This window comes from Rhodnius prolixus, unplaced genomic scaffold (genome assembly GCF_049639745.1).
Source record: "Rhodnius prolixus isolate KJV_2025 unplaced genomic scaffold, Rpr scaffold_2, whole genome shotgun sequence".
NCBI lineage: Eukaryota > Metazoa > Arthropoda > Insecta > Hemiptera > Reduviidae > Rhodnius > Rhodnius prolixus.
The window spans coordinates 7,907,079-7,923,728 of NW_027411592.1; the positions used below are offsets into that span (position 1 = coordinate 7,907,079).

At 32.3% G+C, this 16,650-nt stretch overlaps 2 protein-coding genes and 1 long non-coding RNA gene across 10 annotated transcripts in view; 2 read left to right on the top strand and 1 right to left on the bottom strand.

Moving 5' to 3' along the window:
• Fer2 (basic helix-loop-helix domain-containing Fer2) overlaps positions 1–5,109 on the top strand; it is a 29,095-nt gene extending 23,986 nt beyond the window's left edge. Inside the window, exons 3-6 of one of the 4 annotated variants that reach the window (XM_074117645.1) lie at positions 1,104–1,225; positions 2,061–2,250; positions 4,131–4,339; positions 4,621–5,109. In XM_074117645.1, the coding sequence (XP_073973746.1) occupies positions 1,104–1,225; positions 2,061–2,250; positions 4,131–4,339; positions 4,621–4,712 (613 nt within the window). In that variant the 3' untranslated portion in view covers positions 4,713–5,109. Of the gene's footprint in view, positions 1–1,103; positions 1,226–2,060; positions 2,251–4,127; positions 4,340–4,620 lie in introns of all 4 variants that reach the window. The other 3 variants (XM_074117647.1, XM_074117644.1, XM_074117646.1) reach the window with 3 other exon arrangements.
• Positions 1–11,545, bottom strand: part of LOC141448868 (uncharacterized) — a 49,265-nt gene extending 37,720 nt beyond the window's left edge. For 2 of the 4 annotated variants that reach the window (XR_012455240.1, XR_012455241.1), the window contains exons 1-3: positions 11,331–11,545; positions 8,874–9,037; positions 1,064–1,200 (exon numbers count right to left, since the gene is read on the bottom strand). This is a non-coding gene — a long non-coding RNA (uncharacterized lncRNA). Of the gene's footprint in view, positions 1–1,063; positions 1,201–8,873; positions 9,038–11,262 lie in introns of all 4 variants that reach the window. The other 2 variants (XR_012455242.1, XR_012455239.1) reach the window with 2 other exon arrangements.
• Positions 11,546–15,025: 3,480 nt separating this feature from the next.
• Positions 15,026–16,650, top strand: part of LOC141448869 (E3 ubiquitin-protein ligase Zswim2-like) — a 42,562-nt gene continuing 40,937 nt past the window's right edge. The window contains exon 1 of one of the 2 annotated variants that reach the window (XM_074117650.1): positions 15,026–15,251. The gene's annotated coding sequence lies outside the window, so the exon portion shown is untranslated. Of the gene's footprint in view, positions 15,252–15,636; positions 16,021–16,650 lie in introns of those variants that run through there. The other variant, XM_074117648.1, reaches the window with a different exon arrangement.

The following is a 16,650-nucleotide window of genomic DNA, read 5'->3' on the forward strand; positions in this document are numbered from 1 at the left end:
CTCTTCTACCTTGCAGTGTAGAGGAAGAATTAATGTAATCTCTTATCTTATTCTCTTCCTCTTCTACCTTGCAGTGTAGAGGAAGAATTAATGTAATCTCTTATCTTATTCTCTTCCTCTTCTACCTTGCAGTGTAGAGGAAGAATTAATGTAAAAAGCCCTAAAGATGGTTCATAGCTGGATAGAGATCTTTCTAGATCAAAGACCCAAGTTATAGTGTTTAGTTACTCGCAGGGCAAAGATCGCAGATAACTCCTGCGTGCCTAGCAGGATCGGAGAAGTATTAGTATTTGACAGCAAACTAAATTGGTCGGGATATGTTAAATCACTGCATCAGATCTCTTTAATTTTCTTCTGAAAAAAAGAATCGTAGGTTAGAACTGAAGCATTAGCCCTAAGTTTATGTAATCAATTTATAATATAATGGTTATTAAAAGCAGGTTGCTGTACGCGGCAGTGGTGTGGTGAAGGCGTAAAAAGGTGAAATCTGCTAGGCAAGGTTGAACATAGTTTGAGGCTAGGGAGGCGAAATGCTTCTTCTTTCATTAATCAAAAATGTTAAAAATCCATAGTGAGGTTTTACTTCTGATAGAGTAGTGAAAATTTATATTTTCCATTCTTACAAAATAAGGTTTGCATTCTTGGCAACACCGGTCTGTCTGGAGTGTTACCTGAAAATTGTTTTAGGCGTTTCACGGAGGGTTTCGTTACACGGATGGAAGATTGGATATCATCTGGGACTGATTCACACGCAGAATTCTGGTACAGAGGTAAGGCTGACCACATCGAGAGCTTTACGGCTCTTTTCGGTCCCAGACCTTTAGCTTATCTTTGGCCCTTATATAGCATCCAACCATAGTTCTGAAGGCTATTTACAAAGTGAAGGTTCATTCAGAGTACAGCCAATAATGTAAATTTCACCGAATTCATGAAAATTTGAGAGGTAGTTTAGATACTTTGAAAGCTACCTAAATGGTGTTGAAAATGAAGACAGCTGATCTTTTTAACATTCAAAATTCTATTTTCACATTGAGATTAATAATTTGAACAAAAAATCACTTACACACTGTGAGAGGGAAATGTAAAAATCTCTTATTGTCCAGTCATGACGGCAAAGGAAGATATTGGTCCAACTTGGAAGATGAACAAGATCTGCCGAGCTGCATCTACGCGAGTCGATCTACTGCAGCCAATAATTATCTTCAGCACATGCAACAACATCATGGTTATTATTATTTTCATTTTTGTTTTTACTTCCTTTTACAAAATACTGCGATGTGGTCAAAGTTATAAACATTGAGTTTTGACCAAAAGTACAAGTTTTTGGATACTCTGGTTAAGCAACAAAACGTATTTAGCAGGTTAAACAGAAAGGTTAAAAAATGAAAAAAGACGTCCTCAAAAAGTAATTCATTTTGGATACGATTGCCGCTTCCAGTACATAATTTTTCGCGATTTACCCTAAAATAACTTCAAAAATTTTAGTATTACTAGATTTAAAATTCTTTCTCGCCTGGCTGACGTCAGCCAAGAATTGGGTAACTTCTTGTTACCACTAATCCCGTTTCATGATGCGCTTTTTGCGGAATCAGTCATTTATAAAATAAATAAACTTTCTTTTGATATGAAAAAAAATAAACAAAAATAATCAATTTCTAGAACTACTGTGTCGAAATAATCCTTCGGTGGTTCGTTTCGCTAAGAATAATTAATTAAAAATATTCTAAATTCAATTCCCACCAGAAATATCCGTTATTAGGATTCGTGAGTCAGAATCAGAGGTTTTTATAAACTGATCTATGAGTGTTTCCGTCAGAGAGACTCAATCCATGGATGAATCCCAAATTGTCCACTTTTACGCTTACAAGAATTTATATATTTTCTCCTGAATTATAAACATTTGAATGTTTATATAATTATTTATTTATAATGAATTCTTGGCTGTACCATCGTCCCAACTTTTAGATTTACTTTTTTAGATTTTAATTACAATAATATAAATTCTTGTCAACTACTTTTTCTTAATGAACTAAAATAACTTGGGATTTCTTTGTCTGCAGATGAAGCTGACAGTGCAGAAGGTTATTACTCTGGCCAATTAACTGGGAGCCCCACAACACAGCAACAGCAACCTGGGGGTGGCAGTACAGGTGGAGGTCCACCATACAGGGTCCAAAGGCAAGCGGCTAATATCAGAGAACGAAAGAGGATGCTGAGGTCAGAGGCTGGATCCAGACCGCCTGTCAAGATGTATGTCTTCTGTCCACTAAGTCGTTGATACTATAATTGCCTCTAAATGAATCAAATCAACAATGAACATGGTGGCAGATTTTTTACCAGAAAACATTCGCTTCTTCATTAGTGCTCAAGCCTTCACAATAATACAGGCTTGTTTTCAAAGCTTTTTTAACATCCAAAAATGAAATTTAAGTAGATTATTTCTAACTTAATCATGGCCGTCAGGAGATGATGGTATATTTTGTGAGCTCGGGTTAGAGTAGGGTTGCAACCAGGTTCCGTCCGACGATAAGAAAACAGGAAATATTCTGGAATCTAATGGAAACCAAGTCGAAGATCGAGTCATTCCTTGGCTAGGTAATCAAGTTTCCACCATAAACTTAAGCGGCTTTTGTTCATTTACTTCTTAGCGCTAAGCGAATAAATCTATAAAAAAAAAAAAAAGCAATGCCTTCTACTTTTCTTAAGAATTAATCTCCAAGTCCATGTGTGATCAAAACGCGTCATCATCATTATAAACGTACGCCTCTTCTATCCCTTATCGGTGTGAGGCCTCTTCTGACAAGTCCTTCTATCACAAATCAGAACGAAAAATTTGATAACGTACTGAATAAAAAAGTGTGCCAAATTTTTAGAGTAAAGAATATTTTTAGTTATGATACTTTGGCTATGACGAATATTGTTATGATAGCAATAATAAGTCAAGTAGCCGGGATAGGCTCCGTTTACAAAGAAGCTTAGTGAGCTTTGTACCAAGAATTGATGTTTTATTTGACTTTATATTGCTGACAAAATGTGTTATTATTGCCGGCAATAATGCCGCAGATTTACACAAGAAAGAATCCTGAAAACAACCAAAATACTTCACAAATGAATATCATTTAGACATATGACATTTTACTATCTGCTACCAGTTCATGTTTCCTCAGACAAATAAATAAACGGATAATTTAGCAAACAGCGAATAACTAATTATTATTATTTTTAATTGGCTTTATTGAATAGAACACTAGTCCACAAATTTGGAGAAACATATACTGATTAACAGCGAATTCTCTTGCAGTTTGCTTGACGAAATCTGACACTAAACTGTAGCCTGTAATTGCTTATACAGAAACAAAATTCAAAAAAAAAAAAGATACAAAATTCGCTGTTTGCTCAATTTGCTTTGTTTCTCCGACTTTAGTGGACAGCGTTCATCTCATCTGGTGGTGGTACTGTTTTATTTGTAGGTTATATTTTGTAAGTGTTAGAGCTATACAAATATTTATATTCTATGGTTATGCTGAATTCGAGAACATTCAATTTAGCATTTTTTTTAAATGCACTATTACTTGAAAGAAAACATACTTCATAACTATTACGAATGCTTTGAAAGAGTTCGCTAGAGTATTGCCGAAGAATAAATGGCTTCGTGTTCTCGCGAACGGCTTTGCAGATCGCAAGAACTCAATTACGGGACTGGTTTCTGTGTTTTTTGAAGAAAGGTATCTGAGAGCACAAGATGTACAATTTTTGAGTGGGAAGCGAAGACATACGTGTTAAGCGACAAAGTCGTTTGGTAAAAACATATATGCTTTCCAGTAAGCGAGCATTCGAAAGTGTTACAAGATGGCAATATTCCTTTAGCAGAAGATAAAAGAAAAAAAAGTGATTAATATTTAACGAAAGTTAACTTCTTAAAATGAAATATGTTAGCTTCTCTGCCTTGCCGCATAACTTTTTTAAAATATTTTAAATCCGTTCTTTCATTTCTTTAAAATTCTGGTCCAACACTATCAAAAAAAATACACATTGATAAAATTCGGACGAGTAATAATTGCACATTGTAACTAAGAATGATTAGGCACTTTGTACCAAAATAATATCCTTAAGAACTGTCCCAACAGCAGTATAAACTCAGCGTTCGATCAGTTGCGAGGACATGTGCCAACTTTTCCGTATGAAAAACGCCTTTCCAAAATTGACACCCTACGACTGGCCATCGCCTATATCGCCCTGCTGAGAGAAGTATTGGCAGCCGACTGCGATCCTTTGGAATATGTGGAAAAAGCTTTAGCAAACGACACTTCCCTTGAGAGAGCCGAATGGAATACAAGCGGTCAGTATTTATTTTATTTATTTATTAAATAAATAGGTTTGATGATCTTATACCTTTGTTTGTTGATGCCTTGTTCTTCATTTATAAATATGTGATGAATAATCGATTTAAAATAAGTGACTTGATAAATAACTGATTATATTTAAAGATTTCTATATCATCGAAACAAGTTTTAACATCAGATTTGCCTTCCAAAATTATAATCACAGTTCTCTAATTTAATTCTAACAAAACATGTTAGAATTAGGGCTCACTCTTAATGTAGCTGATAACTGTTGCAGACCTCACAGCACGTCTATCTTGGATAAACTGGGAGAATTTAGGAGTGAATCCCAATAGAAGGAGCATTCTAACATCACTTGCCTTATCTTAAGAAATCTGAAAGCTGTTACTAAGAACTGTTCAGCTAAGGCTTGAGCTGGTAGATGCAATACTGTCACCACAATAATTACGTTCTAGCCAGCAATTGTTTCTGATTTCAGAAGAAATTGGTTCATTTGTTGTGAAGATATAATTTAACAGAAAAACGTTATATTAGTAGAATTTATTTTCACTATCTGAGTGGTTTGCGTTTATTTTGTTAATATAACAGTACCTGAATATCTTGCGCCAAAATTTATTTTATAGAATTTAATAATAGTGATTAAATATATGTGTTATTTGTTTGTATGTGCAATTGAATTTATTTATTTTCTTTATGCAATGTATATTAATAAAATGAACTTGTATGTTCAAATGTCTATATTACCTAGAATAATATATAATTGGAAAATAAGTTTGTCGGTTGTCTCATTTGCCACTTGAAATCCACCTTTTTTTTTTGGATTTAAGCCTTGAATAATATTTTATTCATAATTTGACAGGAACGATACAGGTAAGGCTCACAATAGCCATACTCTGGGAGTAAATTGTCCAGTTTAAAAGCCGCAGAACACGTCTAGTAAAATGTTTAAAAAAAAAATTATTTGTTTCCAACTTTTACTGCATTACTACTAAAAAATCGCTAATTACTACAGACGCGCTGAGACTACAACAAATGCGATTGCACTGTTCATTGGAGATTTATTTTCATTTTTTAATGTAATGTTAGTTAACTTATATGCAACTGTACAGATTTTATACATTTAGCAAATGTGAATAACAGATTATGAATATTTGATTGTGTCATAGAGCTAGCTCAGTGCCACTACCAGGAAGACATGATGAGAGAAACCAGCTAACGCTGGAACTCTCTAGGAACTTGTTGGAGGTTGGGAAGCAATGAGGTAACGTCGCCAACGCCATTTTAAGCGTCGTGGAGGATTGTCAGGATGGGACGATGTGGATAGCGATTCCATTGAAGAATTAGATTTCCTGTCAGAAAATTATGTTTTCAATCTTCAGGACCATTTAGCAATTCGCTATTATCGCTAATTACCACTCATTTTCGCATTTATTATATGTTAAATTTCACAAATGTTACTAGGCCATTTCTTACGTGCATAGAATGATCTACATATGTTCATTACAAGGCTTCTAGAGCAGATTATTCAAAAGGGTTTCGAATGTTTGAAATTTTACATTTATATTATTTTTATCAATACTATAATTATTAGTATTTGTAGACAAACATCATAGTAGACTTATTAATCGTCAGAGATGGGCACTGATTAAAAATTCAGTTTAATCATAAATTTAATTGATTATTTTTTATATTTTAATCAGAATTTAATTGACTAAAATAATTACTCTTAATCGTATGACAACTAGTGAACAAAATTTCAAATTTAATCTTTGATCTAACTAACAAAAAGTTGATTATGAGAATTTAATTGAACTTTAATTTTAATAACCGATTTAATTTAATTTCAATCGGTAATCAAATGGGTTTAACCATTCACTACATGACTTTTCAACTAAAGGTTCGGACCACGTTTTGGCGTGGCCACTTTTTAAAAATATCACTAACAAAAACTTTTTGAATATTTTTTTCAGACTTCCCAAGCATACGACTCTCTAAACTAAGATAAAAAAAAACCTTTATGCTTTCTCTTACTAATGGTTAGGAAAGCATAGCAATCGAATCAAATTTGATATCTCCAGAGCCCATACAAGTGGTTTTTACAAATTTGTGGGTGTGCTATAAATACCCCAAAACGAAAAATACATTACCAAATTTAAAATTTAGTTTATATTCAAATATTAGACTTAATGTGGGTTAAAATTAACCAACAATAAAGGCCTCTTTACTGAATTGACATTTCCGTTTTATGAGATTTTTCCTAGAACCTTCTTTTTCACTTTACCTGGCATAAAATTCTGTGACATGATATAACATTTGGTTGGAACATTTTCCAAGGGAAATCCATAAAAGGACACTTTTGAGTGAGAGAAAGGGACAAAATAAATCCATTACATTCCTAAATTATGGTCAGAAAAAGTCATGTGAGTCTTCATACGAGATTTTTTTTTTCATGAGAAAGTAAAGTGAAACTGTCGAATATTGGCGAAAACGATCATAACTTAATAAAAAAATTCTTGAAAATTGAGAATGATATTTTTTTAAAATAATTTGTTAGCATTTTTCCTCAAGATTAGTATTATTTCTAAAATAACGAAAACGTTATTAAAATAAGAGAAAATAATAAAAGTTTAGAAAAATAAGTGAAAGGTATTGAAGCACCATTGCTAATACGTTTTGACCAGCCATAACTGTTTTTCATTGGACGGGGCGTGATTACCTTAGACGTAGGCGTGACCCGCCCACAGTCTGCAACCATACTACAATGTGATTGGTCAATACTTCAAACCTAACAATATCAATGAAATAATTAATTTAAATTTTTTTTTCCAACATTTCTCCCATAGGTATTTGATAAACTTTCGAATTAAGCAAGAAAAAAAAATTCCTTTAAAAATTCGATAAATAATATTTCTTTTGGAATAATATTTCAAGTTTTACACAATTATCGTTAACAGAAACAAAAAAGTTGAGAATTTCTATTGTTTAATCGTGAAATAGATAAAAGAGGAATGGGCAGACTCACTAAACGTATGTAGGTCCACTTTACCCTCATTACATTTAACCATGTTGGAGACACCCTAGACCACCTTACACTCATATTTTCCCTTCATTTAAATTTAACCACTTAAATTTTTATTAAATTTAAAAATTTAACCGTCAAAAGTGATTAAAATTAAATTTGGAATTGAAATTAAAAGTGAATTAATTTAAACAACTAATTTTGGCCGATTAATTTTTTTAATTTTAATCATGTTTAAATTAAATTTTGGTTTAATTCAATTGGAATTTAATTGATTAATTTTTGCCCATCTCTACTAATCACTATAAATCGGGATACCAATTTGCGCGAATAAATCAAATTTATAAAAGCAGCAACCAAAAAAAATGTTGAATTAAACATTCGAAACCCCTTTCAATAATCTCTTCTAGAAGCCCTGTAATTAAAATCTGCATATCATTCTACGCATGTAAGAATTTCTGAAGGAAAAGCTAATAAATTCTCCGGTTTGCCCTTCATTTTATGCAGAAACCGCCTAACTTCTGTGCTTGCATTTTATAAGTGGTTTGTTTAGATAATTGATTGCGTAATTGATAAAAGTAAACTATGTTTTGCAACTAAAAACAAGAACAGATGTGGATGATATGATTAGCAATGAGAATCCATTCTGAGTTTATGATCTTAAGCATAAGTATTAACAATGTACGTTTAACATAATAACAAAACCTATTCGAGGTTACGGTACAAAAAAAAGAAAAAAAAAAGCACATAATAGTACTTACAAAACGTGAATATGATGAACTTTACACTTGACAAAAGGTGCAACCAACCATGAATTAAAAAATAATTATTATTATTAAAAATAATAACAATAGTTAAATAATTTTAAAAAAAGGTACTGAAAGTTATAAGAAAAAAATTAAGATCCAATAAAATATCGGAAAAAGAAAATAATATTTAAATGATATAAAACTACATTCTCACTAAACCTTGCCGACAAGGCAGAATAATTCGACTTCTCTCTTTATTTTCTATCTAACTGTGAAGGTGTTAGAACACATTTATAACAGAACTAGTATGGAATGCCTGCTATCTAAGAGTGATATAATGTTTGAGGGGATTTCACGAGAGGTCATTGAGCAAGATCTGGACAAACAAGTACCTTACCTAATGTTAGGACCCGGCGGTTGTTCAATTTTGGGAATTGTGAGGTGTGTTAAAGCCATCATTTGCAAAACACATAGAACGGGACGGAGATAACTCAAAGAATCTTTTAATATGTGACAAGAGCAGAATAAAGCGGGAGATGCTTGTACACAGTTTGATTGCTTTGTTAGCGTTAGGGAATCTTTGGCAATTCGAGATCAAAGGAGATGATAGCGCCAAAAGAACTGGTGAATAAATCATGGACGAAGTTTCCACATTAGTCTTACAAAAAGTTGGAAAAATAAGCCACTCTTGGTTACATGCCGGGAAACCAAACCTATTTTGAATCTATCTAACAGTACTAAAATAATAACATAAATACATACATTCCCAGCACTGCAGTCCACTAACCCTGTCCTTCGCCTTCATTCGCCAATAAGTATTCCAGCTCTTCCGGCATCACAATCTAACTGGTCTATCCATCTCTTTATTGGCCTTCCTTGACGACGGGGTCTATCAGCTTTATACTGCATGATCTTCTTACTTATTACTGAAATAATTGCCAAAGAAAATTAACAATGCAAATAAAATTGAAATATTAATACAAAGATTATGAAAAACTTGAAATTATTCTATCAACTGTAAATTAATATTTCCCCAAATAACACATATCAAATCTTGAATCACCCGCACTGCTAAAAGTACTCATTGTATTTTATTTAACATCTGGTTACAAATCCAAAAAATAAAACGTCCGGGCGATGTTTTTGATCCCATAATTATAGAAATTATAAGTCATTTGATTAATGCAATGGGTAGGTTGCATCTGGTTTGGCTGAAAGGGCATGCTGGGATAGTTGATAACGAGAAAGTCGACGTGCTAGCAAAAAGAGCGATCTTATTAGGGGAACATACTCCAGTGCTCAATTTAGCGGATTTCGAAGGTGCTTTAAGAAAGCGTTGTTATGACGCATGGCAAAAGCTCTACGATCTGGAAAAAGAAATTAAGGGTAAATATTACGCTGATTTACAGCCTAGGATTCCCAACAAGCCATGGTTTGTAGAAGTACTGGAGGGGGAAAGGCAATTTTACACAACAATAATGCGACTGAGGTTCAACCATAATCTCACAAATCCGCATCTGCATAAAATTAAGTTATTAGATAGTCCCAAATGTGATTGCGATAGCGGGGAGGATGGGGACATCGATCACCTCCTCTTCAGATGCAGCAGATATAATAAAAATAGAGACAAGTTCCTAAAGGAATTGGCAACACATGTACGATTTCCCTGTAGCGCTAAAAGTATTTTAGCTATAATGAATCCTGATGCGCTACGAATTATTTACAAATTCATTAGAGAGAATAAAATAAAAATATAGGATGCAGCTAAACTCCATAGTTGCGATTTTAGTTCTTAATTACTCAAACAAGTACTATCATAACTACACTACCAATTACACCACTCTAAGCTCACATCAAATAACGAAGTCACATTCAGAGACCATTGTGTTGTTCTAGGAAGGAATGTCAGTACGCAGCGCTCAAGATATCCTTATCTCATGGAAGCCACGACGCAGAATGTAGTAGAAGAGTGGCTGGCATGACGAAGAAAGAAGGGAAAGAGGCTGCGCTTTTCCTCAAATTGAATATTGGAAAAGATAGGGCTGGTTTTTTTCCACCAACATATTGGTAAATTGAGGCGCTGGGAGCCAACTGTAATTGTTCATGCCAATATGTTGGTTTTTTCCAGCCCTCATATAAAGTAATGGTTAATGTGCAAACAAGACCACTATAACAATAAATAAATAAATCTGGTTACAAAAAGTTTCTATCTAGCTTTCTCTAGATTGTTTTTTCATTATTTAATTCTGTATTAATGACTCAATAGGTTCTCTTCATGTTTGTTTTAAGCAAGACAGTAATGCCTTAAGAAAAGAAAGAAAAAATGTGTTAACATATTAAGAATTAATTATTGTAACAGTAATGACATGCAATGATACAAAATTCTAAATAAAACGAATTGTACCGTTCAGAATGTTCTCTAGGCATTTCTTAACATTGACTAGATTTGGCTGTCCATTAAAAAAAAAAATATTAATAATCCTATTTCGTTTAACTAATCTAATGTAAACTGTTAGTATGTCAATGGCTCGTCTTACTATTTTGATTCACCTAACATGAATCTTTAAGAAAACCTCAGCACTTTCCTTACATAACACAAAAAATAATCACACTTTTCTCATAAACAAAGATACTAAAATCAGGTTTCAGAGAAGAACACACAAAGATAGAAAAAAAGAGCGTTGTAATTGTCAAAGCCTAAGGTTGGCAATTAATTTTTGTAAACTAATTTATAAACTTTATTTATGTTTATTTTGTAAACAAATTAATGTACATGGTAACTTTACACTAGTTCCACATCCATGAAAATGACCTAGTCCCTAGGTCGAAAGCTTGGCAAAAGTAAACAAATAAATAATGACAGAAATTGGTATTATCACCTTTCTTCCATCTGGATTAATGAGTCAATGAACAAAATTTAAAACTTTTATGAAGATTATTTCTATAATAATGAGTAAGAATACATTAAAATAGTAAGTTCACAAGTAAGATGATAATAAAAACAGCTAACACAAAATTGAAACTAATTCAACAGCATTGTCAATAGTTATGTTAATAAACGCAAAATACTAATCATTCCTTCTATATTTATTTAATAACTGGGGTTATTAAACACCATTAAATTCTTATTCTTTTTAACTTAAATGCTTACCTTGTAACTTCAAAAACACACACTTAAATCAGTAGTAGTAAATACACCAGTATTTAACATAAACTCACCAAGAGATGCTTATGAAGATAACAGTTGGGAGGATATCATCTATTAAGTGTTCCAATTTCTACAAATTTCATAATTTTTACCACACCTCCTGTTTCAACATAATTCACAAACATTATATTGTTAATATGAGCACTATTCTAATATTCAGGGTGTTTGTTACCAACTTAATAATTTGGAAAAGAATAATGCTTATTTTTCCATGACACATAAAACAATAAATTATAATTATAAATTACACCTTTTATTATCACACACACATTTATTATCAGACATTTGTATTAATTCATAAATCTTAAAAGGGTTTAATCAGAAAAAAATATGAATATAAATATTAATGTAGTTCAATGCATTCTTACTAGATTGTGCTCTAGTTCAATTCTTAGGCTGGGTAGTTGGCAATTGTGACACTAGATGTCAGTAAGAGTACTTTTTCGTGATTTGTGGAAGAAAATTCATTTTATGATGATTAAATTCAAAACTATCCTAAGACGTGAAACAAAACTTACTACTTAATTATTATCACCAGTTTAATTAAACATAAATTCTAACATTTTTAAAAAAATTATTTACTTGTTATAAGCAGAAATCAGTTGCCGGTCTAGAAAAGGTTTTCTTATTCGTTTTAGGAAATAAGCAAGATTCTTTCTAATTCCATACAGGTGATTGGTTTTATTCAGTATTTAGACCCTTTGGGTCGCAATGGTTTGTTTTCTAGGCCAACCTTCATATAATCTATTATTCTCAGTGTGATTTAGTCCTTATCGGAAATATAATGTTTGACGATTGTAATAAATAGTGTTCTGCTATTTAATGGTACATCCTTGGAAGATTAGTAATTAAAGGAACTTCAGGTATTTCCCATAAATTTTAATGTGTTAAAAAATGTCAAATGTTTGAATAATTGCAGGTCATTTGATTGAATAGAATATGTGTTGCTAAGTTGTGCACTGAAGCGTACCAAACATGTGCGTTCAGAACCCTGATGAGTTAGTCATGCTTTCCGAATTAGTTTATTTTCATTCGTGCTTTTGGTAGTGGTGCATTCACTTTAGTATTTTTACCTACTTATGAACGTAATCATCTTTAGAAAAGGTGAGTACATTGATTCCAAACTCTCTAGCTTGAACTTTACCATCTTTCTTCTATTCATGTACTAAGTCTTCTTAGTAATAAGTATCTAATTTAATGAATAATAAAAAAAAAAATCGCCATAAAGTATGTTTGCTTGTTGCCACCGACCACGATACCTAGTAGTTGATCGTAAAACCAGTCTGAAAAAATAGGCATTAATTTACTTTTTAGCCAGGCAACGTGTATTTGAGGTCTCCTTAAAATGATGATTGATTGAAAAGAAATGATTTTCAGTTATTCCTTAGCATGCTGCTTTCAATTCTTTGGGAGCAATGAATAACGTCTCAGTTTCCTGTCCGCTGAGAACTCTCGAGATTCTAAAAATTAGTAAATTGATGTGGCGGCGCGGCAAGGGCTTCATTCGTTACTACGACAAGGCCAGGGAAGCCCTTGGCCTGACTTTTACAGGTCTTTTTTATGCTAGAACCAGATACCTTGTCTTTGGAGAAGTAAAAGTTACGCTTCATGTCACGGAAGTGCAATCATCAGATCAAATCAAATATTAAAAAAGTAGAAAGCATTAGTTAGTTGCAATTGCTGTAAAAATCTATTTTTATTAACTCTACCAATAATAAGGTTAAAAATTTAATATGCACTTTGCATGGAATTATGGAATGGATAAACACATATTAATTCGCAAATAGAAAATTGATTCACCAATGCATGATTACAAATTTCAAATTTAATATCCAGAAAAATCGTAAAGTAATTAGAGAAAAATATCGATGAGTACATCTAATAAAAAAAAAATATTAAATTATTCTGAATCCTTTAGGGAAGGCAATAAAATATATATTGGTTTGTTTTTATTCTATTTATTAATATAGATTCTTATTTGTAGAGTTTACGACGTGTGCAGCAGGCCTCTGATGGAGGAGGTATCTTGAAAAATCTGCCAGCAACCTGCAATAAAGTCGCCCCCTTCCCGTCCACAACTCTGCCCACACTAAATTACTTTTCTGGAAATACGTCATTTAATGATAGCCAGGGATTTCTTTTTCCGTCCTTGCCCTTTTACTTTTTCAAGTTTCGGCTGCAATGGTTATACAATTTTTCTTGAAATAGACATGGTTGTTATTAGTTAAATCTTCTGTAAATTTATTGGATTGCTTAGTGCTTTGTTGAGTTTACTCTTAAACAATTTAAGATGTTTATTTAAATACTGCTTACATTCTCATAATTTTAATAGTTTAAATGTGTAGCTTTTGTCAGTAATTTTAATTTTTAGTTAGGCATGTTTTTTGTTTCGGAAATAATGTAGAATTTGCCTTTAATTTAAAAATAAAAAAATCCCCTTCTTCCCTATTATTATTATTATAATTTTTATTATTATTATCATCTCATTCTTATAATGATCAGAGTTGGCGGCCATTATAGGAATTTATGTTATCATTCCTCTTGTACAACTCTTATCTTCCCGACAATCCTCCTCGTCGCTTGAAGCGGAATTGGCCTAGAGATATATTGTAATTAAATCATTGTGAAAGAGTTTCACAAGTGGATGATGGTTCTAACCATGACATTACAAGCGAACTGTACCAATGTGATCAAATTTACTTGATGCAACATTTCTTGTAGTTCTAAATTTGGCTAATAAAGTGAATTAAAAAAAAGTTGAATCAAATCTTCTGGATATTGATAATTAATTGTTTGTCTGATGCTTCTCCAAGAGATTTTTTTTTTTTGAGAAATATGCTACTTAAATTCCTGAGTATTCTATTTGTTGAATTGTGTAAAGATAATTGGCCGACATTGCTATATTTAATTTTACAATTTTTTTTCAAATATTTAATAATTGATGTTTCCTTGGTGCTTTAAATAATTTTAATTTTTAAAAAACACAGTATTTATATAATAGCGTTCAATATTTGTTTAACCAACTTTATTTTTATATACGTATCTGTTTTCAGGGCCAAAATCCCCACCTCCTATTTGTCTGGGTTTTATGTCCCTAAAAAAGAGATAAAATAAAGAATAATAAAAATAATAAAGCGAAATGCGTTTCCCCTCCACTTGTTTCTCATCGCTTCAAGAGTCTGAGACGGCTGTAAATACAATTTTAGAAAAATAAATCAAGCAAAGGTTATAGTCGTAAAAGGTGGTTAACGAACACTTAACTTTCATAATGCGCTCTTGCACACTCAAGACCAACCCCGTCGTTCTTATTTCGCTAAACTCCAAGTATAGCAGTCCAAAATATTTGACCGATTATATTGTAGTTTAAAAGTTTTTATTCACCAGGATTAATTTATCCAACATTCTTTAGGATATTAAAACACTTCCAACTGAGAAACAGTCATCAGCTTTCTCTTAATGCAATTAATAAAATTCTAAATTAATTGTCTTAAAACTAAAAATTGTTAGAGAGCTTTATATAATACAAGTGGTGATGATTATTTCCATTTTTTTTTTAATTTTTTTAATGGTTAATATCAAAATGTTGGTGGGTTAACAGAAGGAAACAAAAACATCACTTTTATAAAATCGCTCTTCCAAGTTTTTCTGTAAGCTTATTCTATCAAAGCATTGTGTTCTCTCCAGAACTCTGTGAACTTCGTTGGAGTTGTCTGGAGCAAAGATGAACCTTAATGAAATACCTAATTTGAGCTTTTACCAATTTTTGTTTGTTTGAGATTTTCTGTACATCAAATATAAGTTTATTTGTCAATGCAATATTTTTTATTTTTTCTATTTCAGGAGAGCTGAAACCGTGCATTTCCTTTCAAAAAACCACTTTCGAAAATTTCACTTCATCATACCTATGTATGAGCAGTAAAGTTTCAAAAAAGGTAAGCAAAGATGACAGTTACCAGTTTTTAAAAAATTAAGTTTTTTTAATGAATTAATTATATAAACAAATTACGTTTTGGAACCTTCTTTTCAAAAAATAATTAAAATTTTTAGACAATTTGATAATATTTAGAAAAGGTCACTTAATACGTTCACTAAACTAAAATTTATTCTGTTCTAAACTTTTTAAAACAAAATGATGTAAGATCAATAATAAAAACTAATTTTTTAGTAGGATAATTAATAAATTATTTCAATGTCAGTGGAAGAAAAGGTTGGAGGGTTTAATATAATGCACATGGACTTACAAAATGAGATATTGCTAACCTATGCTACCTTCGTGTTACCTACAACCTTTTTATCCTTTTGTGGCTTTTCATTGAAAATGTTATGAAGACTTCGTTGACCTACTTTTCTTCAGACCTTAAAATCTTACAAGCATCCAGAGGGGCTGAGTAATGAATAAAAACATCATATTTTGGAGAACTAAGGATGTTTTTATGAACTCTTCCATTCGTATTGTCCCAACCTAAAGAAAACATTGCCCTTGACGTCATAAATACTTTGGGTCGTGATTTTTTATTCATTTTTATAACTTTATAATTTCATGTGTGACGGTATTCTTTACATGAAAAAACAAATGTACAAAGTTTATCTAGTAATTGGATAAATGTTTGAGGGTGAATATGAAGGGGCCGAGGTGGGGCGCTAAAAGTTGTGGGCCTTCCTTTTGGTGCTTTTTATTATTCTCCACAACGACTCCTTCAGGTAGGCCTTTTTTTATGTACTTTCTTCTCTTAAGAGTTCTACACACTAACCGAATATCATTAATTGAGAGCAGCACTTTGTTGCACCTCGTAACCTAGGATGTAACCCAAGTTTTTGTGAGTTTTCTCACTTAATCCTCAATCGTACATTGAAAATAATTACCAAGTGATTCTGGTTATCTACTTAGTTGAGAGACTATACTTTTATTATGTTATGCTTGTTGAGGAACTGAATTTGAAACACAGTGATTCCACGGGAGTTGGCCAGAAAGCCTAGTCTACTGCGACCTAGAGGGACTACTGTTATACCCGCTAGCTTAATTATACAAATTTTTGGTGAGAGTCTTCAGAGTCAAGTAAGAAGTCATGAGTTTTTCTTTTCCGAAGAGCCAAACTTTGAGTCATTCAAGCCCTTCTCACTGTCACAATGTGATGTAAGGGAGTGACGTTTATTATTCTGACAGACCGTCGCGATGCATGTAACTGCTTAAGTTGCCTAGATCATCAGTACGACTGCATGGACTTGTTGGAAAAATGTAAGAGGGTAGCCTAAGTACGATTTTCATTCTTCACTCTTCAACTTAAGGTACACCATTTCATGACATCAGCTCTCACAATTTTACAATGCCAA